This window comes from Cryptomeria japonica, chromosome 7, assembly GCF_030272615.1.
Source record: "Cryptomeria japonica chromosome 7, Sugi_1.0, whole genome shotgun sequence".
Classification (NCBI taxonomy): domain Eukaryota; kingdom Viridiplantae; phylum Streptophyta; class Pinopsida; order Cupressales; family Cupressaceae; genus Cryptomeria; species Cryptomeria japonica.
This window is the reverse complement of record NC_081411.1, coordinates 567,107,397-567,135,121: the sequence shown is the minus strand read 5'-3', so window position 1 is coordinate 567,135,121 and position 27,725 is coordinate 567,107,397. Positions and strand designations below refer to the sequence as shown.

At 34.5% G+C, this 27,725-nt stretch overlaps 1 protein-coding gene across 5 annotated transcripts in view; it reads right to left on the bottom strand.

The window, feature by feature from the left end:
- The window catches only part of LOC131036328 (uncharacterized), a 188,490-nt gene extending 180,065 nt beyond the window's left edge, over positions 1–8,425 (bottom strand). Inside the window, exon 1 of one of the 5 annotated variants that reach the window (XM_057968182.2) lies at positions 8,077–8,425. In XM_057968182.2, the coding sequence (XP_057824165.2) occupies positions 8,077–8,223 (147 nt within the window). In that variant the 5' untranslated portion in view covers positions 8,224–8,425. The remainder of the gene's footprint in view (positions 1–8,076) is intronic. The other 4 variants (XM_059209409.1, XM_057968183.2, XM_057968181.2 and 1 more) reach the window with 4 other exon arrangements.
- Between the last annotated feature and the right edge of the window lie 19,300 nt (positions 8,426–27,725).

Sequence of the window (27,725 nt, the reverse complement as noted above, 5' to 3'; positions counted from 1 at the left end):
AGATTTGCAGTACTTAGTAAGACAACATAAATCAAAAATATAATAGAAGACAAACAAGCATACCCTGGGAAAACCTCCAAGGAGGAAAAACCCAACATGAAAGACCCACAGGTCAGATTATATATTCTCCTCTAAATAACAGTACAATACTTAGCTCGAATCTGATCTTCACATATCAGATCTGTCCTTGTATGCTTCAATGACTTGCCTCAAGATATGCTATGTCCCCTTGGACAATATTACACCAAACTGAATAATTCGCCCTCTTCCTTAGGTTCGCACAGCAGAGCTAATTCGCATTCTGATTTTAATTGAACTTGATGATGTTGACTTGCAAAATGACCTTTACTTATATGCCTCTTTACTCTATTAAAGTCGGCCTCCTTGTAAGTCGGCCTCCTTGATATTTGTGGCGCTAATGTTATTTTGGGGCTAATATTTAATTGTGGTGTGTTTTAGCGTGGCATTTAAGATAGGGTCACGTTAGGGTATGACCTGGTCCTAAAGGGGTTCGGATGTTGCCTTAAGGCAATCCGAACCCCTATACCCCTAGTTACAATCAACACTCCCTCTTAACTAGGGAGGAGGAGAATACATAATCTGAACCTTTTACGTTCCATCTAGCACACAAGCATAGAATTACATCTTCCACCTAGCACACAAGCATAGGATGGTTCTAGCACACAAGCATAGAAAGTGTAATACATCAGTGGGTCTTTACATTATTACAACTATCCATCTAGCACACAAGCATTGATTGGATGAAATTCATTCTTGCACACAAGCAAAGAATGATTCAAAGTGCTACCAATAGTCACTGAGATTGAAGCTCCCTCTCAATCAGGGTTCCGTTTTCCATGACACCGAGTCTATCTCTGAAGTACTCGAACTTCACTCTGGATAAGGGTTTGGTGAGGATGTCAGCAATATGTTCATCTGTGCTAATGTACTTTAGATGAATGGCGCCTCTCTACATCATATCCCGAATGTAATGATAGTGTGTTTCCACATGTTTGGACCGATCATGAAATACAGGATTTACTGACATCTTTATACAGCTTTGATTATCACAATGAATGGTGGTAGGATCATTGACTTGACCAAATAATCCAACAAGAAGCTTACGGAGCCACACTGCTTCTCTGGATGCAACAGATGCGGCAATGTACTCAGCTTCTGCAGTGCTTGATGCTACCGAAGATTGCTTCCTGCATGCCCAAGAGATTACTGCAGAGCCCAAGTTGAAGCAGATGCCTGAAGTGCTTTTCCTGTCCTTGACACTTCCTGCCCAATCTGAATCTGAGTAGCCTTTCAGGAGGATTGGGGTATTAAGTGTATGCTTCAGCCCATAACCAATCGTGCCACGTAGATATCTTAGAATGTGCTTGGCAGCAACCAGGTGAACATGTTTCGGTGAGCTCATGAACTGACTGAGAGCATTCACAGCATAACAGATATCTGGCCTAGTGTTGACTAGGTACATTAGGGAGCCAATCAACTGCCTGTACTCAGAAGGATCTACAAAATCTGAGTTAGCTGCAGAAACACTTAACTTCTTTAAGTTAGATTCCATAGGAGTACGCATAGGTTTACAATCTATCATTCTAAATCTTTTCAAAATATCAATAGTGTATTTTCCCTGACTTAGAAAGATTTCATTAGCTCTTTGCCATACTTCTAACCCTGGGAAGTAGTGCATTAGACCTAAATCTTTCATTTCAAATTCTGAGGCTAATTCCTTTTTACATCTTATGATTAATTTATTTTCACCCGTGAGAAATAAATCATCTACATACAAAACTAAAATAAGCATCTCATTATTATAAATTTTCAAGTAAATGTTAGCATCAGCATCATTCTTGGAAAACCCTAAACTTAGTAAGTACTTATCAATTCTTTCATACCAAGCGCGAGGAGCCTGTTTGAGCCCATATAAAGCTTTCTTCAACCTGCAAACATGAGAATCTCTTTTATGGATTACATAACCTTTTGGTTGCTCAATATAGACTTCCTCCTCAATGACTCCATTGAGGAAGACTGTCTTAACGTCCATTTGATGCAGCTCCCAACCTTTGGCTGCAGCAATAGCTATTATAGACCTAATAGAGGTATATCTAGCAACAGGGGCAAAGGTTTCTTCATAATCTATTCCTTCCTTTTGAGAAAAGCTACGAGCTACAAACCTAGCTTTATATTTTTCAATACTACCATCAGCATTATGTTTAATTTTAAACAACAATTTAGAGGAAACGACACACTTACCTTTGGGTCTGGGTACAATGCCCCAGACATCATTCTTGATGATAGACCCATACTCTTCATCCATGGCTAATTTCCAAGCATGATGGACATAGCTTCTCCGATATTGTGGGGTTCAGACTCAATTATATTGCACATCACAGAAATGTAGTTGGCGTGATTTTAGACACTCTTGTTGTTTCTGAAGGTTCCTCTGGGAGCAGCAAACCCTTCAGCATCTTGAATTGTATTTCTAACCCAGAGTGGTCTCTTCTTGCAAACCACAATATCCTGAGGTATATCGGTAGATTGCATGGGTTCTGATGAGTCATTCTGAACTTCCTGATCTGGGAGATCAGTAGACTCCTCCTGTAACTCAGGGTTAGCATCAACAATTGAATCTTGTTTTTCCATCATCATATCATCATTGTTGATTAATGAACCTTTAGATCTTTTGAAAGCAATATCTTCTTCAAAAGTTACATCTCTACTTACCTCAACATACCTTTGACCTGAAATGTAGATCCTGAAAGCTTTGGAAGATTCGCTGTATCCTACTAGGATGCCTTTCTTTCCAGATGGATCTAGCTTGGTTCGTTTTTCTTTAGGCACATGAACATACACAGGGCTTCCAAATATCCTTAGGTGACTGATGTCAGGTTTGATTCCTGAAAATGCTTCTTCAGGTGTTACATCTTTTAGGACTTGATGAGGACATCTATTCTGAATATAAACTGCGGTTTTGGATGCTTCTACCCATAGAAAAGGTTGCAAGTCTTGATCATGAATCATGGCTCTTGCAGATTCAACAATGGTCCTGTTCTTTCTTTCAGCAACTCCATTTTGCTGAGGGTTGTAGGGAACACAGAACTCCCTCTTAATTCCTGCTTTAACACAAAAGTCATAGAAGCTACCTAAGGTGTATTCACCTCCATTGTCAGACCTCAAACATTTAATTCGATTTCCTGTAGTATTTTCAACTAAGGCTTTGAATTCTTTAAATCTGTTTAGGACTTCTTCAGACTCTTTAGTTTTAAGAAAATAGATCCATGTTTTCCTAGAGAAATCATCTATGAAGATAACATAATATAAGAACCCGCTAGGAGATGCTACTAACATGGGACCACATAAATCTGAATGAATAAGCTCTAACCTTTCTTTAGCCCTACTATCACTTTTATGAAAGGGATTCTTTACATTCTTACCCATTGCACAACCTTTACAAGCATCATCATGAGATAAACTGAGATTAGGCATACCTTTGACCATTTTACCGAGAGTGGGAAGAGCTTGAAAGTGAAGATGACCCAATCTTCTATGCCATAGCTCACATGATTCAGGGGTCTCATGAATGAGAGCTTGAATTGGATTGGCTGCAAGCTTATATAAACTATCACATCTATTTCCAATAATACGAGCAGATTTGAAGTTAGATTTCTTAGACCAAGCGAGTACTTTCCCTTCAGAAAATGCTATTTGCAAACCCTTATCTTCTAAAGCCGAAATAGAAATAAGATTTCTTTAATACCAGGTACAAATAGAATATCACAGAGTTGTAAGGAAATACCAGAATCTAGTTTTAGAGAGGTAGTACCAGAACCTTTTACCGAGTATCAAGCATCATCACCGATTACAACATGAAGATTGGTGTCTTTTTCAATCAGATCTGAGAGATGCTCACGAAATCCTGAGATGTGTCTGGAGGCACCACTGTCAAGTATCCACGAATTGCTATCCGTAGGAACATTGCTGGAAAGAGTAGAGATAAGAAGGTAGTCTTCACTTTGTTCGGCAACCTCATTTAAGTTAGCTTCCCTTTCCTTTGGGTCATTTTGACAATCTCTGGCATAGTGACCATACTTATCACATCTGAAGCAACGAATGTGAGAGGAATCTCTTGACTTTTTCCTTGGATCATAGAAGGAGGATCTAAAATCTTTGCTTCTCTTTTCTTTCTTCCAATGACCACCTTTCCTAGATTTAGATAAGAGAACATGATTATCTTTGAGAGAGTTTTTGAGTTTTCCTCTTACCTCAATTCGAGATTCCTCTTCGATGCAATCAAATTGAAGACGCTCAAAGTTGGGACGATCAGCTCTTCCACCAATGCTACGAATGAATGGTTCCCATTCATCTGGTAGACCATTTAATGCAATCATAACAAGGTCTTTATCTGAGATTTGGCAATCAAGAGTGCTTAGCTTGTCCTTTAGTTCATTGATCTTCATGAAGTAGGCTATGATTGAGTCTTCTTCTTTCATTTTCATGTGTAGAAGTTGTTGTCTTAGGGCAAGAGCCCTGCTGAGATTGTTGACTTCATAGATCCCTTCCAAGTGTTTGATCATTTCTCTGGCAGATGTAAACTTTGATATGACAGTGACAAGATGATTCTTGACAGACTCAATTATGATCCTTCTAGCCTTGAGGGAATATTTCTTGAACAGTTTCAGCTCTTCAGCATCTTCTGAAGGAGACAGCCTTTCTTCTTCTACAAATTTCAGTAGGTCATTTTCTTCAAGGATCAACAGAATACGAACTTTCCAAGCAGCAAAGTCAATGGCTCCCTCAAGCCTATCTTCAGCCTTTAAACCTGACATCTTTAATCTGAACACAAACAACAGCTATATGCAACAATTGATCTGCTAAAATTAGAAGTTAGTAACACCTAGAGCTCTGATACCAACCTGACATCTTTAATCTGAACACAAACAACAGCTATATGCAACAATTGATCTGCTAAAATCAGAAGTTAGTAACACCTAGAGCTCTGATACCATGTTGAGACATGGACCAGCTAGGACTCAAACCTAGGACCTTCCATACGCTGCTGGAGTGCTCTACCACTGAGCTACTGGCCCCTCTTGGACCAGTCCATCATCAGTCCGGGTGTGGCTTATTTCCAACACCAACACTAAGATCATCAAACCTCAAAGTATTAGCAAACTCCAACTTTACAAAGGGATGTTGATCTTGAAGACACCACCCAAATTGATGAGGAGACACAAAATGGATTGGTTAGAGTTCTTTGGATGAGGCAATCCCTCATAGTGGTAGTGGCTCAAAGGTAGACTCCAGTTTTGATGCAGTGTTGACAGATGCAAATTAGGGGCAACCTCATAATTTATAGCACAATGTTTTTGTGACTTTTTTTATTTTGTAGTTCAAACTTGCCTTTGGGCATTTGGTTGTATTTTTTAATTTTACATATAGTTGTAGGGAAACGTGTCTCGAGGAGTGGGATGTGTTTCCTATACCAAAGACATCTCAAGATCCATGAAACTTAAACCTAAAACAAAAAACAGAAAAAAAAACCTAAATTATGGCACATTCATCCGTGTTTGCTTGTTGTGCAAGTTTATTTCCATCAGGCGAGCTTATTTTCACCTATCAATAGTATTTATTCATGCAACTAGGGATATATAATAGCTTATTAAATTATATTGATCTCCCTGCAACTATGCAAATTTATCAATTATTAAATTTTATTTAAAAAATGGCATCTCCAAGTATCCCTGTCTCCTATTTTTCAAAAATAGACATACTGATACTGGTACTGGTACCAGTCTCCCGTACTAGTACAGTACCGATCTACCGGTTACCTTGATTTTACATCATATGCACATTGACAATGAATTATAGAAGCAATTAATTTTGAAATTTATTAATTTGTTCGACTCTCATGTTAACTCTTAATTCAGCTCTAATGTTGTGTTTAAGGATTTTAATGTATTTGATGAATGCCTTATCAATGTTATCAAATGAACATTTGAAATTTCCCTATTTTTTATATAGCTGTCCCTTTTGCCATCCCCTACCGTCCCCTAAAATGGCCTAAATAAATCCATTCCATCCCCTGCCATCCCTGTCCCAAAATCTTGGTTGAAGATCGCAGAAGACACATCATCCAGCTGTTGTTTCCATTCAGTCTGCTGCTCGTTCATCCTGTCATTGACTGTGTAATGATAATTGATCCACATTACACCCTGTAGCACCCTTTTAAGAATATATGCAATCTAAACTAATAGCCTTTCAAATTTATCTTGTCGGTATGCTGCTGAAGTCATAGTGCTGACGAAGTGGCTTACCTTGCTACAAAAGACACAAAAAAGCTTACCGATGAAGATGGCAGGGCTTGATGCCTTATAAGAGATGGTAATGGGATATTTATGGAGGCTCAAATATCTTCATACTCCTGGGCAAAATAATCAAGTGGAAGCCATGGTCCTTGTAGAAGGGTCAGAAATGGTAATCTCCAAAGATGCAGATTCCCCAATCATAAAAGCTGATTCTCGAATCATTACAAATGGTCAAATGGATGACCCCTCATTGGAAGCTGGCACAGATAACAAAGTGGAAAAGCAATAGGCCATGTTAAAGGGTTGCAATGGCAATTTCAAAAGTTGTGGATTCCCTAATCTGAATCATAATAGGTGAGTTTCAAATCACTATAAATGCAATGGTCAAAGGGAGGACCCCAATTCGAATCAAAAAAGCATCCTTCAGGAAGGAAGGAACCCCCTTCCTAAGTTTCCAATGCTACAGTTCACATAATGCTCCAAAGACGCTAATAAACTGGTGGAACTATTAGCAAATGCGGTAGTCACGCAAGCCCCTAGTACATATATCCTGTTAATGATGATGGGTGGGATGGCCCTCTTCCTCAATGATCTCTTGGCTTAGCTTGTGAGGGAAGACAAGTGAATTTGATTCTTAATGAAAATCATATTTTTATGGAAAAAAGTGCATCCTGTCGATCCTTAATAAAGGAAACAGTAAGCATTGTATGGAAAATATAAATATGATTGACCAGTCACTGAAATATCCGATTCATCCAGATACACTGGAATACGGTCATACAAAAATGATTATAAGGTACAAACAAACAGTCATGTCAAACATGGCTCCTTCCGAGATATTATTTCCTATGGCATTTGAGATATTTGTTGTTGTTATTAGTGTCTGGATTTTTTAGGCTATCATTAGGCGTTGGACAAAGATCATTAAGGTTTTACGGAAGGGCGTGCTGCTAGCACAGAATTGATGTGGGCACTTGCAACTGATTCTGCTTTCCTCCTTTAATTATGTTTATGGTCTCTAAGTTGTTGTCTTTGGAAGGCATAGAAGCCCTTGACATTGTATGGCAAGATGATGTGTTCTGGTACTCACTGACAGAGCTGTAAGGTGGAAGTCTTTCAAGTTTTGTTGTAGTACCGGCCAGCTGAGATAGAGGAATTAATGGTAAGTCTTCAGTTCAGTTTATGTGGAAGGATTATTGGGTAGTCATTATTCCAAGAATACTGATTGTAAAAGCTCCAGAATTAATGATATCCATTTTGTGAATGCAGCTCCTTTATTTGATTGGGGAATTATATTTTAGGGGTGCAAGATCCAGAAAGACCCCCAATTTAACGAAAAAGGAATGCTTAGTACAAAATACTTAATGGGTTTTATCCTTTTTGTTAAATCTTTAGAGATCCACGAGCCAATGAATTTTTTCACTGTTCTAAAATTATCGTTGATCGATCCACTTTATATTTTCTGCAATACTTTGACATAATACGAGCGGGAAACAGGTTCACAAACTTATTTCAAAAGAACAAAGATCACTTATTTCGGCCTCTTAGATAAATAGTATGCAGCAGATTTATATTGCCGCAAGGGCTCCCACTACATCTCCACAACAAAATTTTACTGCAATTGCAGGTTGGGCAAATAACAGTCGTAGCTGCGAAAACTGTGCAGTTATTAAATTTATTTGCTGGCAATTAAAACCTCCAGAACCTTATATGCAGCTCGAAATTGTATTAGAGATTTTCTGTTTTATTTCTAAATGGATACCTGTTGGGAAGAGAGCTTCCACCAGACGATGGCTCCATCTGATCCGCCGGTGTAGAGACTTGGAGGGTGGTTAAGCACTGCAGTGTCCACAACGTGATGGAGAGGAGGAGAGGAGGCCCATAAGGCCTGTACAGACTCGCATCGCATGCTGAATTGCCCAATCTTCAAATAACTGCCATGGCAATGCAAATTCTGGAAAGATGAATTTTCTTTGCAGTGTTGGTGCGGAAGTATAGTTTATGTGTTCTCTTTATATATATATATAAACGAGGGAAGAGCCAATATGCATATCAGCTATATAAACGAAGGAAGAGCCAATCTGCATATCAGCTATTTAGGCTTATTTAATTCGAACAATTAGTGGAGGAGGTAAGTTCGGGTAAATCATTCATTGTACAAGAGCTCACATCAAAGGGAGATTAGTAAAGTTTGGGTTTGTTTTTTTTTATTAGTCCCGCCTATCTATAGGCGGAGACTAATGTTTTCACCTCTTTCAATTAGTTTTGCTTTGGACGCTGTGCTGAATATTTATCTTATAGGTTATTCTATAGTTTGCTCTGATTTATTTATTAATATCAATTTCTCTCTCCATTTTTACAATTTTCTATTGGCTGGTATATTTTTTACTGGGTTTTTTTTTTTTTTTTTTTTTAATTAAAAAGAGATGACCAATCAAATGTGACAGAGCAAAAAATTAGATGAATTCCTAATCTCTTATAGAAAATTTTAACTGTACACCATAAATTGACAACATTAGACATACGCATTTATGAGTCTTTCATTTTAAGTTTTCTCACCGCCTTTGCTTCCAGGCTGAACTAAAAGAGATATTCATTACTATATTGAAGGATAACTGAATTTTAATAATAGTCAAATATTTAACCATATTGAAAATAAATTTTCCAAAAGAAAATACTGCCCTATTAAAAAAAAATTCCCTTAAAAATACATTTCAATCATTTATAAAGTAAACATTCCTTTACCATTAGACTTCAATTTTATTTTATATTTTTACAAATTATTAAATTTAATTAAATTATATATTATGTTAAAAATAAAAAAACATTTTTATATTAATTATAATTTTTTAACTTTTATTAAAATAATTTTAAAATTGTAGAATTTTTTTAAAAAAATTTATATAAATTCTTCTTATAATTTTGTGAGAAATTCAGAGTAGTTAAAAAAATTTAATGAATTGATATGGAAAGTTCATAATTTCTTAAAGTCTTTATTTCATTCATCACATTTATTTGAAAGATGGTTCTTAATGTTTTTTAGTCCCGCCTATCTATAGGCGGAAACTAATGTTTTCATCTCTGCCTATTAATTTGCTTTGAAATCCGTGACAACCAATCATATTTAATTTTTTTTGACTTTTCTCACATTTTCTAATGTTTTGCTATTTAATAGAATTAATAATTAAAATGAAATTAGTTTTTTCTTTTATCATTGGTGGTTGTCGTTAATTTTTTTTTTCGAAACTATGATTAATTACCAGCGACAGTATGCTCGTTGGCATCATCCTCTGGTTTTGACCCATCCTGAGAGTCTGACCCAACTGAAGAGACTGCCCTGATAACAGAGCATTGCTTGGAATTTGTATCTAAATAACCAGAAAAACTCCTCAAATGTAGTACCGAAATACTTCCATCAAAAGGGGGAAAACCACAAATGAAATACCTACGGTTTCTGCATACAGCACTTTGTGTTAAGCTGAGGAGCCCATTTCCCGATGGGCGAAACTGTCTTTTCTGCAGGTATTGAGATGTATTGTTGTTGACAGTACAGTAGTTTTGCTCTTGAATAAATGATATGTAAATTTGAAACATTTTGATCAGTGGGTAGTGGAGGAAAAAATCCTTGCTTCGGTATATTGTAGAATGGAGTAATGTTTGCGTCCGCATTTTCCATCATGCTGCTACAGCTGAAGGTCTTTCAGGGTTTCCTATCATATTGACATTCCCGTTCAGAAAACTCCAAAAAACCTTGTTAATAATCTATAGAGCTAATCAAATATTTTCCGGAGGATCTAAAATGTCTACTGGATTGCGATTCCCTTATGATAATTCCGAACAATTTCAAATGCATGCAAATATATGTTCACTGTTTAATAGGAATATTCATTGAAAAAAATGTTGCTATATTTTGTAATTCTGATTTGATTCCATTAAACTAGTATAGATATTTTAACTAATTTGTTTATTAAAGTTTTATTTTATTAGTCCCGCCTATCTATAGGCGGAAACTAATGTTTTCATCTCTGCCTATTAATTTGCTTTGAAATCCGTGACAACCAATCACATTTAATTATTTTTTGGCTTTTCTCACATTTTCTAATGTTTTGCTATTTAATAGAATTAATAATTAAAATGAAATTAGTTTTTGCTTTTATCATTGGTTGTTGCCGTTAATTTTTTTTTTCGAAACTATGATTAATTTCACAATTCTAAATTTTTTTACCTATGTTTCTGAAAAGAATTTACACGCTATCTACAACCAGCGGCCTCACCAAGACTATCGATCTACAAGACCATGATGTGCGTACGTAAAGAGCTTCGATTCGGAGGAGGCAACATCCCTGGTTTAATGAGCTTTATAGGCAAAAACGGAAAACCCATGGGCTGACTGAAAAAACTCGTGTTGTTTTGCATTAAATGTGTATAAAATGTTTTTTTTAATTACCTGCAATTTAATTTTATTTGTATTTTTTAATGTAAAAGTTAAAATGTAAATTGTATCAATTTTAATATAGTTTAATTTGGCACTAGGCAGGGACTCATGCTGCCTCACAGCTCTTGTTACTATTATTTTCAAAAAGTATATAATTATTTCACTTTTACTTGTCCAAATTTATCTTCTATTATTGAATAAGTTGATGTGTAAAAATTGCCATCCAAAGCCAGAATATTACATAGTAGATGTAGTGATTAGAAACAAATACCCTTTGAATAGAATTAGTACCATGAATACAAATGTCAAACAAATCATTACTTCTATTTCTCACAAATTACTATATGATATTTCTTTATAACACAAAATTTATTTATCATTAATAAAAAATTGAACTTTATTAACAAATTTAACATACACTAATGATATTAACTATATAAAATAATTTAGATAAAAAAAGTTAGAAAATTGAAATAGAAATATTAAATAATTTTAGTTTGTTTTCATTATCATTGATTTTAAATTTTGATCTTCTATTAATTCAATTTTTTGTATTAATTTAAGTAGCACTAAAAATTTAAATTATTATTATATTTTAAAAAAACTAATATTAATTATTATATTTTTTTTAAAATAAAACGTTGATTATAAAATTTAGAAAAACTTAAATAATATTTGAGATTATCTAAACAAAATTATTTTTTTAAAACCTTGTTAATATGTTTCTTTGTATTTTTAGCTTTTTTACTATGATTTTACTTGTAATTTTTAATGTAAAAGTAAAAATTTTAATGTATCAACTTTAAAATAGTTTATTTTATTTTTAATTTTTTACTTGAATGACGGTTTTCATTTTTTAAATTTAATTTATTTAAGAATTTAACTGTATGTATGTTCAATTTTATAATAAAAAATTATTTGTTAATATTGAATTTATCTTTTGATTAATGTTATTATTGTTTATAATATCAATAATTTATATTCTTATACTTTTCAAAATTTAATTTTTTATTATGAAATATAATTTTGTTAACATATAATATTATAAAATAAAATAAAATGATATAAACATACTCCATTTTTAGTCCCTGCCTTAAGGGAACTAATGTTTTCATCTCCAACATTAGTATGCTTTGATAACTGTGCAAAATGAAAAATTTAATCTTATATCAAAGTTTCATTTTTGTTCTTATTAAACTATTTTTAAAATTATTAATTTTTTTATTTGTCATTGGCAGAATGTTAAAATGGTAAACCATTACCTGGTTTACCATTCATGTTAAATGAATGATGATAATTTTATTAATGTTATTTTCTTTGAGCGAATCTTTTGCAATTAAAATTAAAATGTTTTTATCGCATTCTTTCCTTGACATTATGCAAAACTTCCTTAAAAAGTTATGGGTGCAATAAAGGAAACTAATTTTAAGACTATTTAGCTAGTATTTGTATGAGAGTGGAATTGTATTATTTAAATATTATGAAAATATTTATTATTTAAGAAATATATGATTCAATTATTTAAAAATAATAATTTCTTTATTTTAAAAAATGTCTTACAAATGTATAAGTAGAATTTCATCAAAATGTTTGTATTTAATCTAGAAATCTAATGTTCTGAAAATTTAAAAAAGAAAAGGTAAGGTTTTTTATTGTTTTTTTGATATTTTGGTTAAGTAAATAAATATAATGAATTAAAAAATAAGTAATTTAGAAATAAATATTTGCATAGATAATTGAAAAATAAAAATAAATAAATGGGGAGATAGATATACTTAACTTTAGAATTAAAGATGAAAATTTTATATTAGTTCTTTGTTATCAATTTACTATTGCTAGATAAACAACTACTTAATTGTTCTCAACACTTCACTCATTGCTAGCATGTTTTTAGCTAAAGGCAGAGACTCATGCTGTCTCACAGCTCTTGTTTAATTGATGCTTTTGATTTGATAGATTTTATTAAAATATTTTATTCATTCATTCTATAATAATTTTAATGATTGAAATATTTATATTATCTTGTTTAAAAGTTAATGACTTAAATTTAATAGTTTGGGTCTAATTTATTAAAAAAAATATTATAGAATAATGGTTTTGAATGATCATATAAAATGTGTAAGGAATTGAATGTTAAATTGGAAATTTGATCATTGACACCTTTCTGACTTATATCTATGTGGTTAATCACCTCCACCTTTCAAATGTTTCTTCGAGTGTTAAGCAAGTTTAAACAATTTAAGGTTGGTATGTGAAGCTTTTTATTTTAAGAATTTGGTTTTACTTTGTATACAATGCATTACACCTCACGGATTATTATTTTTTATTTAAGATATATTTATATATGTAATTATAGAAGAAAATTAAAAATACATATATATAAAAATATATAAGAAAACAAGATATATTTAGCTATGTGATTAAAAACTAGCACTTGCACCTCAATGAGGTGCAATGGTTACACTGATAGCAAGACATCCTTTGAGTAATATATTGGAGTGCAAGCAAAAGTTGGAAGAAACGAACATTACCTTTGCTAGGAGTAATTATTTAGAATACAATTGAATTGATCTTGAAATGTGGAAGAAAACTAAATATAAATGGATGAAACTTATAGTTTAAACAAACAAGTTGTGCAAAATGTTTTTGTAATACAAAATGCTTTCATGATGTGTTAGGACTATTTTTTGAATTTTCTAAGGTTGGGATTTTGTCTTGCTTTGGCCCTAGAATGCTCTTGTTTGAATTATATTGGCGGGTATTCTTTTCTAGTAGTGACTTGTTTTCTCGATTGACCTTTGCTTAAGTTCGTCCCTCGAGGATTTAATGTCATTCAAAACCGACTCAAGGTCCTAATGTTTCTTCTTTGGCCGATAATTCTAAAGTCTTGAGTCTATTATGCCCCTCTTGTTTTAATGGGCCTTAGGTTTTTGGCCCCTTCCGCATGACCTTCAAGGGACATAACTTAACATACATGCTTTAAGTTGTTTTTGTGTGGGCCCTGGTCTTTAAAATCCCTTGGTACTCGTTGAGAGGTTCTATATGCATCACCGAGCTTTCGAGTGTTATCTAATGTGGCAGCTTTGCAGTGTTCCAAAAGGGAAATCGGGACTCTATGAGACCTTTCCTCTTATTCTACCGAGTCTCGAGTGGTTTTATTTATGCAAGATCTCAAAGTATTTGCAACTCAAACACAATGAGTTGTTTTGTAGCTCTTGTCGAGTCCTAAGTCATGCCACGGGTGCAAGTGTTATTTTACTCGGAGCTCGATGAATTATTTATTTGTTGTTGGGAAATTGTCCAAGGAAGAATGATTGCAAAGTGATCTGTAAAGGTAACTTGGCACTTGTTAAAAGGCTTTCCTTCTCTTGGGTGAGTTTCCAAGTAGGTAAAGATAGAATGCTTTGTCAGTGGATGAAAAGGATCCAACATGTCAACTCAGGATGCACCGAGACAGTCTGAGGGAATTCAATGAGCATCCGAGGAGTAAAAGTAAAGTCAGTGATAAGTAAATTGAAGGGTCAAAAGTGGCCCCCTTGGTTAATGTTTGTTTATGCCACCAAAGTTCACATGATTTACATTTATGAAGAAAAGATCATAGATTAAAAGTTGTTGTCTGTGTTGTTTTTTCATTTTCAAAGTCTAGAGCAGATTTCGGAGTAGAGAAAGTGAAAAGTTAGGGTTACTGCAAAGAAATTTGACCACCCCAAAGTTTTCAGCCTATTCGTCAAAAGCCAGTAAGTCCTTTTTTTTGCATTCTTTGTTGTCATTTTGAGTTCTTTCTAAAGCAGAGTAGGGTAATTAGCCATAACCCTACGTCAACTTATCTATAGAATTTGAGAGGGATATTCAAAATGCGAACAAGATATCCACTTCTTCAAAAGCTTCACAGTCAAATGAGCCCAGAGCAAAAAAGCAAAAAAGGGAAAAGAACCTTCATGGTGATCTAATTGCTTTATTTTGGGTCATCGAATAGGCCAAAGATAGGGGTTTGTGTCCCAAATTTTTTTGATAAACAGGGTGTAGAGAGAGTTATTTTAAGGTTAAGGGACATCATATTTTCAAGTATTTCTTCTTGAAGTCAAAGTCTGCTATCCCAAAGTGTAATCCTTTGAGGCCAGGGCTTGCAAGGTTGGAAGTTCCAAATGTTTTTGTCAACCTAGATTTAATCAAAGCCTTGGCCTAGTGCTATAACCCTATTGATAGGTACATTAGAGTCATAAATGGAAGTTTGCTTGATATTAGCAAAGAGAAGAGTTTGGAAGTTTTTGGCGTGGAGGACTATAGAGATTACACCACAAGAATTAACTTGGTGAGTTTAAAAGCAAAATATGATGGTACGAAGGGTTTCTACAAAGGAAAATGTTATCCTATGCACAAACCTAGATATAGAGGTAACCTGCATCAATTTGCTAGAACAAAGAAACCTCCCTATAAAGTAGATTATTTTGCAGATATTTTGAAATGACATACTATGCAATTTGTCAAAGGATATGAAGGAGATCATCTCATGCCTAAAGAAATAATGTTGCTAGCCTGCGATATTCAAAGTGGTACTGGCTATAGGACATGATTATCCCTAATTTGTTGCAAATACAATTCATGATGTGTTGGTCAAAATCCAACAAGGTGGTGCCATAGTGACATTCAAATGGTATTCTCTATTAATGCATATGTTATTGTACCAAGGACAAAAGTTTAAAGTGTCCATCCCTCCATGAAAAAGTGCTTGACCAAAATGGTATCAAGAAACTAGTCCAATTGTGGACTTCAATTTGGGATAGTGGATATGAGTACTCATTGGCCCTCATATTCAAGCAACATTATGTTAAAAGAATTTATGTTTCATGTGGTGTAGAGCTCCCAAGGTTAACAAAATAAGTAATGAATTTTTTGAGACCAAAGGAAAAGGAGCAAGAACTTAAAGTCAACATTGACCACAATTGGGCAGACTGGTATATGGCTGAGGATTACACTTACATCAAAATGTATGGATTCAGTGGGATGCCACCCATTTTACCATTCGTTGTGTCAAATAGAACGGTTGCTCTAGAGATAGTTTGGAAGATATTTTTGGCATTTTCTCCATTTAGGATGCAATCCAAGGGATCCTTCCTTCCCTTGTATCTTGAGATTAATGATTTTATTATTAACTCTAATAAAGGTTATGAGGAAATGATTGAATTGCTTAATTATCTCCATTTACCAATTGGGTTAACAACCAAAAAGTTTGAGCCATAAGGATATTATTCTTCTACTAAGAAGGTGGTTACATTGGGGAAAGTTGAGCATGAGTTTGTGTTGAGTGAAGAACTAACCAGGAATTGTCAGTCATATGAAGAATTCAAGGCAAGAACGTCAGTATATTTTAAAGTGCAGAAGATTGAAAGTGGACGAAGGTTGGAGGATCCATCCTATAAAGGTATATTTAAAGAAGAACTTGATAGGGTCAATAAAATAGAGTTGTTCATTCAAAGTGCCCCTACTATTTTGGCCAACTTGTCCACTCCTTCACCTTAATCCCTAAGTCCATCAATATTTGTAGTAGGAGGACTGGTGGTAGCCCCACCATTAGCACAAATGTCTCTAGCCCCATCCTCTAATGTTGCAATGCCATAAGGAATTGATGAAAGAGTAGAGCAACAAGAAGAAGAGGAGGTGAAACAAGAAGTGAGGTTGCAGCCTTACATCTTGCCTAGTGACCAAAATGATGACGTTGTTGAAATAAGTAATTGCCTAGGTGAGGATTTAAGAAGAAAGGATTTTGAGGCCTTCTTATTTGATGATGAATTTATAAATTCTATGGAATTAAAATTGTTCTGATACAAAAGGAAAGGAAGAGTGTTAATAAACAAAAAATTTGACGTCCCCAATGAGCAATGTGAAGAATATAACAAGAAATTTTATGAAGGTGTAAAGGAAGAATTAGAGAGCATGACACTAGAGAAGGGGAGAGAATTGTTAAAATAAGTTGGTTGTTTGATTATTCCAAGGATGGACATTTCTTCTTGTATTTTTTTTTACAACTTGAGAAGAAGCCAAAGATTTGATTGTCGTCTCACGGATGAAGGACTTGACAAGCTATGTTTTGGATCAAAGTTCAGACCTTCAAATAAAACTTTATCAATATGGTGCCTATATCTAGAAGGTAAGAGGCTAGTAACAATTATTGGTCCACAACAAATCTTGGGGTAGTTTATGGTTTATAGACTCAAAGATATTTTAGCTACTGAGGTAGCAAAGTTAAATGTAAACACAACTCTCTTCAACAAAGCAAATGTGGAAGTGTTACCTATGTTTTACCCTTCAGGTCAAAAGTAGTCTCACCTAGGGTCCTTGGTATTATTAGTCAAATTTTAGAGGGGATTTAAATAAAATGCCTTTGGTTTAAAATATTTAAGTTCTAAAGCATCTTTTTTCTCCTTTTGATAGTTCAAACTTGTCAAGCTTTCCAAAATCACGTGTTCCCATGTTGAAGTAAGTCAATAAAGCCCATGCATAGTTTCTTTTGAAGGGAGGTTTATAAAAAAAAAATTAAAAAAAGAGGGCAAGAATTTCCACATTGCATGGAGACATCAATAGCTTAAGTTACCTCTAACATGTAACATGCTAAGTCATTAGATTGACCTCCACATTACATGAAGAGTGCAAACTTCCATGTTATGAAAGATACTATTTTGTAGAGTAACTAAACCCCAAGCTATTGGGTTCTCTTGTAAGTTGCAGTTTGATGTTGTTATGGCAGCCTTGAACGAAAAAGATTCAAGATTAACAACACATTGCATGCACAAAAGGAGTGTTGAAGAAGGTGTAGTAGTTAAATTCCACATGTTGAGTAGTATTCAAGGGTATTTCAGATTTAAACTCCACACATAAGAGAGGTTTTCAATGCCCATCTTTCGCTTATTTGAAGAATTTGCCTATGAATAATGATATCTTGATGAATATGGAGTTGAATGGGCCTTGTGTTAGTTTTCTTGTTTTGAGTAGTGATTTTCTTTTAATATGTTCTCTTTCAAAATCTCAAATAAGAGGAGTTTGAACAAAAATAAATCATTTACAAAACCTTCTCAAAACCCTAAGCAAATCAAAGGCAGAGAAAAGAAGATCTAAAATCTGAGAATACAAAGGCAATATAGTGTCAGTCTTAACGTTAGGAAGCAGTCATGATATCACAATATACAATCAAAACACCATTTAATGACTATCATGAACAAAAGATGCCCCTAATAAACACATTTCAGATCTGAGAGGATGAGAAATCTTCAAAAGGCTTGTTTGACACCAATGATAAAGATAGTCATAGAAGCATGAGGATGGTGTCGCAATGAATGAAAGCCTTAGGAATCGTTAGTGCAAAAACAATGACCTTGTTGCATCAATAATAGGTGTCACTAATAGAGAAACTATCTTCCAATAATATAATAGAGATGAGGTTTTTCACAATCTAATGACAGCAAGCTAAAGACTCTACAACAATTCAAGTATAGTCATTGGACTTTTTGCAGCACAGTCAAGAGAAAAGAGCCATGTGACATTTGTGAAAGACACAAACCAGAGCTCTCATGGAATAGAATGCATGTTTGAAGATAGAATACACAAAAGTTAGCTCCATGAGCAACCCATAGGATCGAAGATGTTCTAATGTTTCACAAGATTGTTGAGCATCATGCTTAGTACTCGAGTGCAAATCTTTGTGACAATGGGAAGAGAAAGAGGAAATGATTGCACAAATCATGAAGGAGAATAATGACTTGAGAGAGGCATTGGGAGTGTCTGCAAGAAAGGGCCTTTTGTTCGAAGAAGAAGCTACAACATCAAAATTGTAAACACATATTATCCTTGAGAAGGGTAAAAGAGAAGAAGCAAAGAGACAACTGGTCAAGGTGCAACAGGAAATAGTATCATTGAAGAGGGAGCTCAAGATGAATAAGTTTAGGTTGGTTCAAAATCTCATTAAGGCCAAATTTGAGAAAATGTTACCTCATATGTAAGTTTTATTGACAAGGAATCGAGAGATTATTCAAGTTATGCAGAGACAAAGAGAAGTAGATATTCATCTAAAGATTGTAATCAAATATTTGTCCAAAAAGAAGCAACTACCCTATTACTTACAAATTTTTTATGAGGTTGTTGAGGATGGAGGAAAGGAGCCTTGGGAAAATATGTTGAATGAATTGGACACTGCAATATCTAAATTTGATGCATGATTGGTTGAGCATCGCAAATATCATGGGCAAGTAGGAAAGGATCTGTACAGGTTTGATCAATTGCAAGGTACTCCTCCTCCTTCATTCATAAAGGACAATAGGGAATATAAAATAGAGCATGAATGGAGAAGGAGATCGGGAAACATATTTGGCACAACATAATTGATATAATAACCAATGATGTGGATAAATTAGAAGAAAAATTTGCAGATGCAACTGAGTAGTTTATACGAGCTAGAATACTTTGTTAAATTCTTTAAATAGGTTGAATCCCTCTTTAATAAGCCCAGCGTATAGCGCTCATTTTGATGCCTGTCATCAACTTTTACTCAAGGAGAAGTAAATGAATGAAATGGGGAGAAGTTTCAGTGCCTTGGTCATTCTTAACCAAAGATTTTTGTTTTATTTACATATCATTTCTAACATAATCTTTAGATGCCACCTTGACATCATATTTGTTCTCTTCTCCAACTCAGCAAAAATTGTAACAACCAAGGAAGTGGTTTAAGAAGAATCATTGTTAGTTGTGAGTTATTTCTACTTTCTCTCATGCATCTTGTATCATGTGATGTCCCTCGTACATTCTTCTATTTTTGTAAGTTGAATTTTACCAAGTGGCAAATCAACCTAAAGCTTTGTTGCTCCCTTGTTTCTATAAAAGGGAATTTAGGGTCATTTGCAAAGGGTTTTGAAATGTTTTGTATGGACATAGTAATAAAATAGAATGTTCGTCGTATACTGAGTTTTGATAGAGTCTATTTTTGGTGAATTGTATTGTTACAGGCACAGAAAATTAATGAAAGCATTACCATGGATTGTCTCACAATTTGTTCTCCTTTGGTTATATGATTTCATTTATTTAGGATAAATGAAATTATCTTTACGAATTTCTTGTAGATGTGTGATACATTAATTGGGTTTTCTTCAAGGAGGAAATTAAATACTGATTATGTATTACAGTAGCTTTGGGATGATTGGGTGATTTAATAAGTATGATTTATGTCTATCTCAATGGGATACATTTATAAGGCATGTGTATCCAGAATTGTGCGTACAACTTGTGTGAAATCTATCAGATTTGTGACTCTGTTCCACTAGATAATGTAGTGGTCTTGTTATATACACTTTCAATAACCAATTAAAATCATAATATCTTATCTCTTTATTAGTTTATTTTGTTAGTGTTTTGGGTAGAAGGTTTTTCTCTCAGTGATTAATCTAATGGTCTGTACTCAGAATGGAGCAGATTATGAATGTATTTACATGTGTTTTGGATTATACTATTGTGAGCCATCTATTTACAAGCAATATGTGTTATTATATGGTCCAAATTTGACAATATTGTATAGGTTTACCTACTCGGGTCTTGCAGAGCCCGAAGAGTAGGAGAATTGCTTGCTCTATAAGAAATTCTTGTTAATTGGCCACTTGTTTCAAATTCCCGGTGATAGAAGAGGACTAATTCTTAAGAGAATTTGAAGAAGAAAGTGGAGGAACCAACATGATGTATGAAAACGGTTAACTTAATATATTGATTACATTGAGTAGATTTATCGTTGGTTGCTAAGATATCTTATATACAACTGTCACAATTTGGGAAAGAAAAAAAATATTGTTATTTACTTCAAGGATATGTAGTTTTTCTCCCTATTTTTTTTCTTTTTCAATGAAAGATGTTGAACAAATACTTGATTGTAGTTGAAAATAAGTCTATTGCTGGAAAAAAATCATGTGCTATATTCAAGAGTATGATCATCAACAATGGTAGTGACTGGCATCCCTAAGAATGTTATAGTGAGTATAATAAAAAATGATATTTGTGTAAGAGTGTAGCCAAAAAATTAGGAGTGGCTTGATTAAATTCCTTGTGTTGTCTTTCATACTCACATTGCATCAATATGTCCATGCATCAAATGAAATTTTAAGTATGTTGTCTAGCAAGCTATGTTCATTGACTACGATTGTCCAACCATAATAATATGAGTGATTAGCCAAAGCCAAAAATATCAACTGTTGATATGATATATTGTAGTTCAAAAAGATGTGTGCATCTTTACTTTGGGTAGTTGCCTTGGTTAGTAATCTACACACACCAATAGTTGAGATCCTCCTCATAAGCTCCCTAAGATCCTTCATAACACACATTAACTCTAACCATAATACTAATTGTAACTTGGTACTAATTGAAACCTAATCTTAACTCTATCTTTAACCCTAATTTAAATATTAGGAACACTAAATTCAATCCTAATGATAACCCTAACCCTAGTTAAATTGTAACCCTAACCTGAAACTTTATCTTAGAATGAAAACCTTAATTTTAAATAACCCTTAAACCTAACTTTAACATTAATCCTAACTATAATTTTTTTTTATTGATAAGTACTAACCAGAAGAGGGTTAGCTCCCTTACATTCGGCCATACCAAAGAAAGTACTAGCCTGATACATTTTTGTAGAAACCTTAATAGGAAGACTAAACCTAGAGTGTCTGAAGGATTACCGCCAGCCTCTCACCAATTTCCATTACTTTTGTCGCAGAGGCAGCTGAGAGCCAGCATTCATCCAAGTTTAGCAGCCTTTGGAAAGGGGAAAAATCCTTATTGATGACCCCGATATAGTACACCTCACAAGCCTCCTCGATGAAAGACTTCTTCTTCTCCTTTTCTATCTTTTTCAGTTCTCCCCCATATTCTCCTGGTCAGATTCCTCTTCAGACTCTGAGGAGATGTAGTTGGCGGCTTTGAAATACAAGCCCAGTAAACTTGCCCACTTGCCGGATTCTAGATTGAGAATTTCATTTGCAACCACCTGCCCATCTACGGTGTGAATAAATCCACCAATTTTTTGGATACACATCTCCTTAAAATCCAAGACATCCACCATAGGGCATATCACTACCTCATATATGAAACCATCGCACCAATGCCTGCCTCCACCAAGGCATGCTAAAGCCAGCCTCCATACCGCATCACTTGCTCTATTGTCTGCATGAAATAACCTCCTACATTGCACTTGGAAGGTCTCATCTTTGCACATGCAGCTTAAGCCAAAATGATGCACCATGCCTACAAGTGAAGCAAAATGCCTTGCATTCCTTCTTTCTTCTACCAAGCCTCCCTTTATATAGAATAATTCTGATTTTTCTATGATGATCTCTTGTATTGATATGTCAAAATCTGACATCCAATCTGTTCCAGTACTTACTATCTTGAGCAAATCCATTACTTGATCTTTGTTGAGCCACCGCATTGTACTTGGCAAGTGATTTCATTTAAAAAAAACTTAAAACTGCTTCATCTCTAAGTTCGAGATGAAAAAGGAAAGATTTTGGGCATGAATCAATTGTATTTCCCCTACGGTCGACAATGAGTTGTTCCATCACCCTTAGTCGATGCCAGTTCTGTTGTTCTGCAGATCATATGCCCTATCATTCCATAGAATCCTCACAAGATCCTCTTCCTGTGCTTCGTATATGATACTTTCATTTTCACATTTTCAATTGACACCTGCATTCGCCAAAAAGTTCGCACCATGGTTAGCTTCCCAAAAGATGTGGTTTAACTTGTACTCTGGTATTTGTTTTAACAGTTCTAATATAGATTTTAGATTTCTTCCCAGTTTCCAATTGTGTGTGTGACCATTTTGGACTGCATTAATTGCAATTTGTGATTCGCCTTCGATCTCCAAAGGGTAAATCTTTTTCTCCACACAAAATCTCAGCCCTCTTTCAAGCGATGAAAATTCAGCTATATTGTTGCTTGCCATTCCGAGGTATCCATCAATACTAGTCACTATCTCACCCTTACTATCCCTAATTATACATATGTATCCAGCCTCTCCAGGGTTCCCTTTGGCTGCTCCGTCAAAGTTCAGCTTGAAATGCCCTAACTCCGGGACATTCCATCTGACATTCTTCCTTTTGTTATGACTTGGACTGATGATTATATTGGGGGGTTTCAAGTCCCATTTTGCCTGTATTTCTCTATCCCATTTTGTGATACATTCTATTTTCCTTCTGTATGCCTTGGTGGTGGCTAGCTCTGATATCATTTTTTTTGGTTTTTTCTATGACTTGCTCCACACTCATTTCCTTATCCTCAAAAATCCTTCTGTTGGATTCCTTCCAAATTTTCCACACCACTGTCGATGGGGTAATTAACCATAGAGAACCCCATAATGAACTTTTGCATATTAGAGGCCATCCTTTAATATGATTCCTAAAATCTTCATCCGAAGCACTCTACCAATCCAAATTTGAGTGAAACCAATTCCAACATTTTCTTGCAAAACTGCAATCATATAGTAGATGTTTGGTGGTTTCTTCCTCTGCTTTACACAGTACACACCTCGAGGGACCATTTATTTCGTAATTTTTCAGCCTTTCCCCTATGAGTATTCTTCCATGCATGGTTGTCCATAAAAATTCCCCAGCTCGTGGTGCCACTAGTTTGTCCCAGCATAATCTTGTAGACCATTCACACCTATTTTGTTCAAATGAATGCAGTTGATAACCTAGCTTTTCCATATATTCCCCTGATCGAGTAGCACACAAAATGATCTCATCTTCATCCCTGTTTAGTGAAATCTTTCTTTGGTTTAGAATTTCAACCAGTTTCTCCTAAGTTTCTCTACTCATGCCCATGGTTCTTATATCTTTCCACACATGTCTTCCACACCCTGATGGAGCTTCCTCAATATAGCCTGCCACATAAATACCATAAATTCCCTCCAGTTCTTCTATCCAATCTTATTCTTCAAAGCAACTTTTTATACTTTCATGACCATTCCAAGAGTCATGCCATAATTTTGCTTTTCTCCCATTCCCAATTTTCCATGAAATGTGATTGGTAATTAAATACCTACATTCCTTAATAAACTTCCAAATTGAAGATCCATTCTTATTGGTATTAATTTTTAATATTCTTGAGGGATCATCACTATCCAGATACTTTTTTTTGCATTATTCGACACCATAGCTTATTTGGGCTTCTATACATCTTCCATACCAGCTTGGCCCCCAAAGCCATATTCTGTTGTTCCATCTTTCTCAATCCAACACCCCCACTCTCCTAGCTATAATTAGAAGATAGTAGTTATTGTTTATTTTTGTTATATATTATTTACTATTCACATTAGATTGAGGAATCGAAACCTTAATTTAAACCAATCCTAACTGTAACTACGATTAAAAGATGGTATATATTATTTAAGATTTACATTTGGGTGTAGATCGTAAATCAATTCATAAAAGATGATAATCTAAATATTGTAAAAAAAAAATTATAAATTTTCTAATTGATTTATATCGTAAAATAATTTTTAAAGTATTTAGATTTTTCATATTTTTAATATTTTTAAACATTTTTTTTAATTTTATTATAAAAATAAATTTTAATTTAAATATGGCCTATGCATGGGCTTAATCGGGTTAATCTAAATCCTATTAAGTTCATTGAAGAAATTTGGAGATGTTTAGATGAGGGGTGGTTAAAAATCAATTTTGATGGGGCGTCAAAAGGTAGTCTTGGACCATTAGGGATTGGATTTGTGGAACTGGATTGGATAGGGATTATTCTTGTTATGGGGACTTGAAGAATTGATGATGGAATAAATAATATGGTCGAAGCATTAGCGAATCTAAATGCAATTAAGTTCGGGAAGAAAATTGGTGTTACAAACTTGCACTTAGAGGGTGATTCGTTAATCATCATTAATGCCATCATATTGGAGGAGATTCAAGCATGGCACTTGAGGAAGTACATTGCGGCCATCCGAAATGAATTGGAAATTGTCTAGGCTTTTTGAATTAGACATGTGAGACGTACGACTAATCAGGTGGCCGATTCTCTTTAAAAAAAGGCAATGAAGTTTAATGATATTGGGGATATATGATTTGAGGATTTTCACACCCTTGTATTTAATGATGGAAATCCTTGGCTTGTAGTGAAATGATAGCAACATTTATTAGGAAGATGGGGATTTGATTTATAGGACATGAGGAGTTGTGGTGGCATTATATTGGAAGAGGAAATGTTGTTGGGTGAAGTTTTTTTGTAGGCGAAGCACTGTTATCGGACAAATATGGATGTAGTGACAATGGTGGTTGCTTAGGATCTGGAGTTGGGAGATTCTACTGAAAAAATATTTTGTGGGTTGTTCAGTCAATTCTAGATGATGAGTGGTTGGTGGGGCCAAATTCAATGTTTGAATGGGCAATCCCTGGTGTTGGTTTTGACATGAGTGAAGGGTTTGAGGACCCTGTGATGGTAGAGATTCATGAATTGGTCTCATTTATGAGGTGGCTAACGAGGTTTAATCGGGACGACCATCGAAAAAAGGCTCTTATTGCTTGGGATTCAATGAAATCCCTCCTTAGACAAAGAGAGGCCATGGAGCTTGGTGCAGTGGTGGCTTTGGGCAACATGGTTGGCGGTAGGAGTATGTGAGGACAAAGGCATGGTAGGGTGGCGAAAAGGAAGCGATTAGTGAGCGGCTCAGGTGCTGGTACTATAGATTGACACATAGTTTTTGGTTTTTCTCTTTGTGTCACATTTTTGTTTCTTGGCCACGACTGGTTTTTTGGCCTTTTGGTTATAGGGATGGCTTTTTTTTGGGTCTCCCCATTTTTTGTTACTGATTTTTTGGGGGGGGTTTGGATGTCTAGTTTCAGGTGATAGGGTTAGCAACTTTCCAAAAATGTAAATGGATAGTCATGCGTATGGTTTATGGGGATGTTTGGGGTGTCGGGTGGAATGGGATGATAGCTGTATATGGCACTAGTTTTTTCTCTTGTAGTGCCCAGAATATGTTAATGCCTTTGCTAAAAAATGGATGATGTAAATTTTTCAAACTATTAATAAAATATAAATCATATTACCGATAAAAATAAAATAAAATTTAAATATATATTTTATTACAAGATTATAATTTATTATAATTGAATTAAACTTAAATAACACTAAAACTAACCCTAGTTGTGCTCTAAAACTAACCCTAACCCTAACCTAAGCTAAATAGGGATAGAAAAAGAGAGGAAGTGAGAAAAATAAAGAGTGAGAAAGAGAGAGAGATTGAAATTTAATTTATTACATAAATTAAAATAAAACAAAATATTCAAAGATATCTTATGGTTGTCATAAAATAAGTCATAGGTTGGTCAATAAGTGCAACTCTCTCTTGGAGAGGTCTATGTATAATAGATGTTCTTACATTTCCAATGCAAGAAACCTAACTTCTAAAGACCACATCTTAAAATTTCGTAATTTGATTGAGCTTGTGTAATTTTTTTTTAAATTGTGGATCTTGAAAAGATTGCCATCCTCATAATCAACTTGTCAATTAAGGCCAATTTTGACATTTTATAGGACCAAAAGACCTCAATAACCTACAAACTATATTTTTTTTGTTCTAGTACCCAAAATAATCATTTTCATGTTTTTACATTAGAAAGCAATGTTGAGACACCTTTCCTAACAAATTTTAGATTACAACTATCTATCACATTCTTATAAGTTTTGTCTTTTCTATACTATTTTTTAGATACATTTTTACTTTTGTTATTTATTTTTTAAATACACATTTCTAAACATAACCTCTTTATCTCACTTTATTTTTTTATTTTTTTTCATAAATTAACATGGATCAATAAATTTTTAAATAATACAAATATTTATTTTTGAAAGAGCTATATCTTTTCAATTATTAATACATCCACTACCATAAGAAAAGTCTTAAGTTTAGATTAATATGTCATCTCAAAGAATCAAATTATGTTTTTTCAAAAGCTATTTTCCTAGCGCTATGGACTTGAAAACATGAAATCTTTAATTTCAACACAAAGAAAGAAATAATTTTAATGTCCATGAGGTTAAATATAATCTAAGCAGCTAGAAGGGCTAAGGATTAAGCTCGCAAAGAAAGTTGCAAATTTGACCTTCCTAAAAAGATGCAGAGATTGTCGTCTGATCCCCTCTTTTGTTAAGATTACCCATCACCTTTGGAGTGTCCACACCAAATAGATTTTCTTCAGGGCAGGTTTGTCCCTTCTTAGAGCCAATGAGTACCACAAAACCTCCTTGTATTTTGTTGCATTAATTGTTGTCTTAAATGCATGTTAGGTAGGGAAATAAATGCACATTAGGTATGTCGTAGAAACTTGTCAAGCGTATCAAAAGACATAAAGGCGCATTTGCGTTGGTGCCAAGCGCGTCTGGGTATTTTAGGGGTGTCTATGTCAAATTGAAACGCGTCTATGGTTCTAAAAGAATCTATGTCAAATGCGAGCGCGTTTGTGAAATGCAGGCGCGTCTATGCAATGCAGACACGTTTGTGCATAACAAAGGCACGTCCGTGTGTTCCAGGCACATCTGTGAAATGCAGAAATATCTGTGAAGTATGTAAGCGCATTTGTGTCATGAATGCGCGTTTATGTATTCAAGGTCGAATCGACAGTTCTGTGATAAACATACGCTATCGATTGGATAAGTTGCTGAGAGGATACACTCAAATAGGTCCTCTAGGGAAGACTAGGGATAATAGACAGGGCTAGGATTGACAATTCTGTGATAGAACATACGTTGCCAATCAGGAAACTACTCAATAGGATACACTCAAGCAAAGGCCCTAGGATAGGATAAAGCGAGGCACTTTGTGATGAACAGGGAGTACCATAGAAATTGACAATTATGTGATAGAACATATGTTGTCAATTGGAGTAGGCTGAAATTAATAATTCTATGATAGAACATACGTTGTCAATTGGATA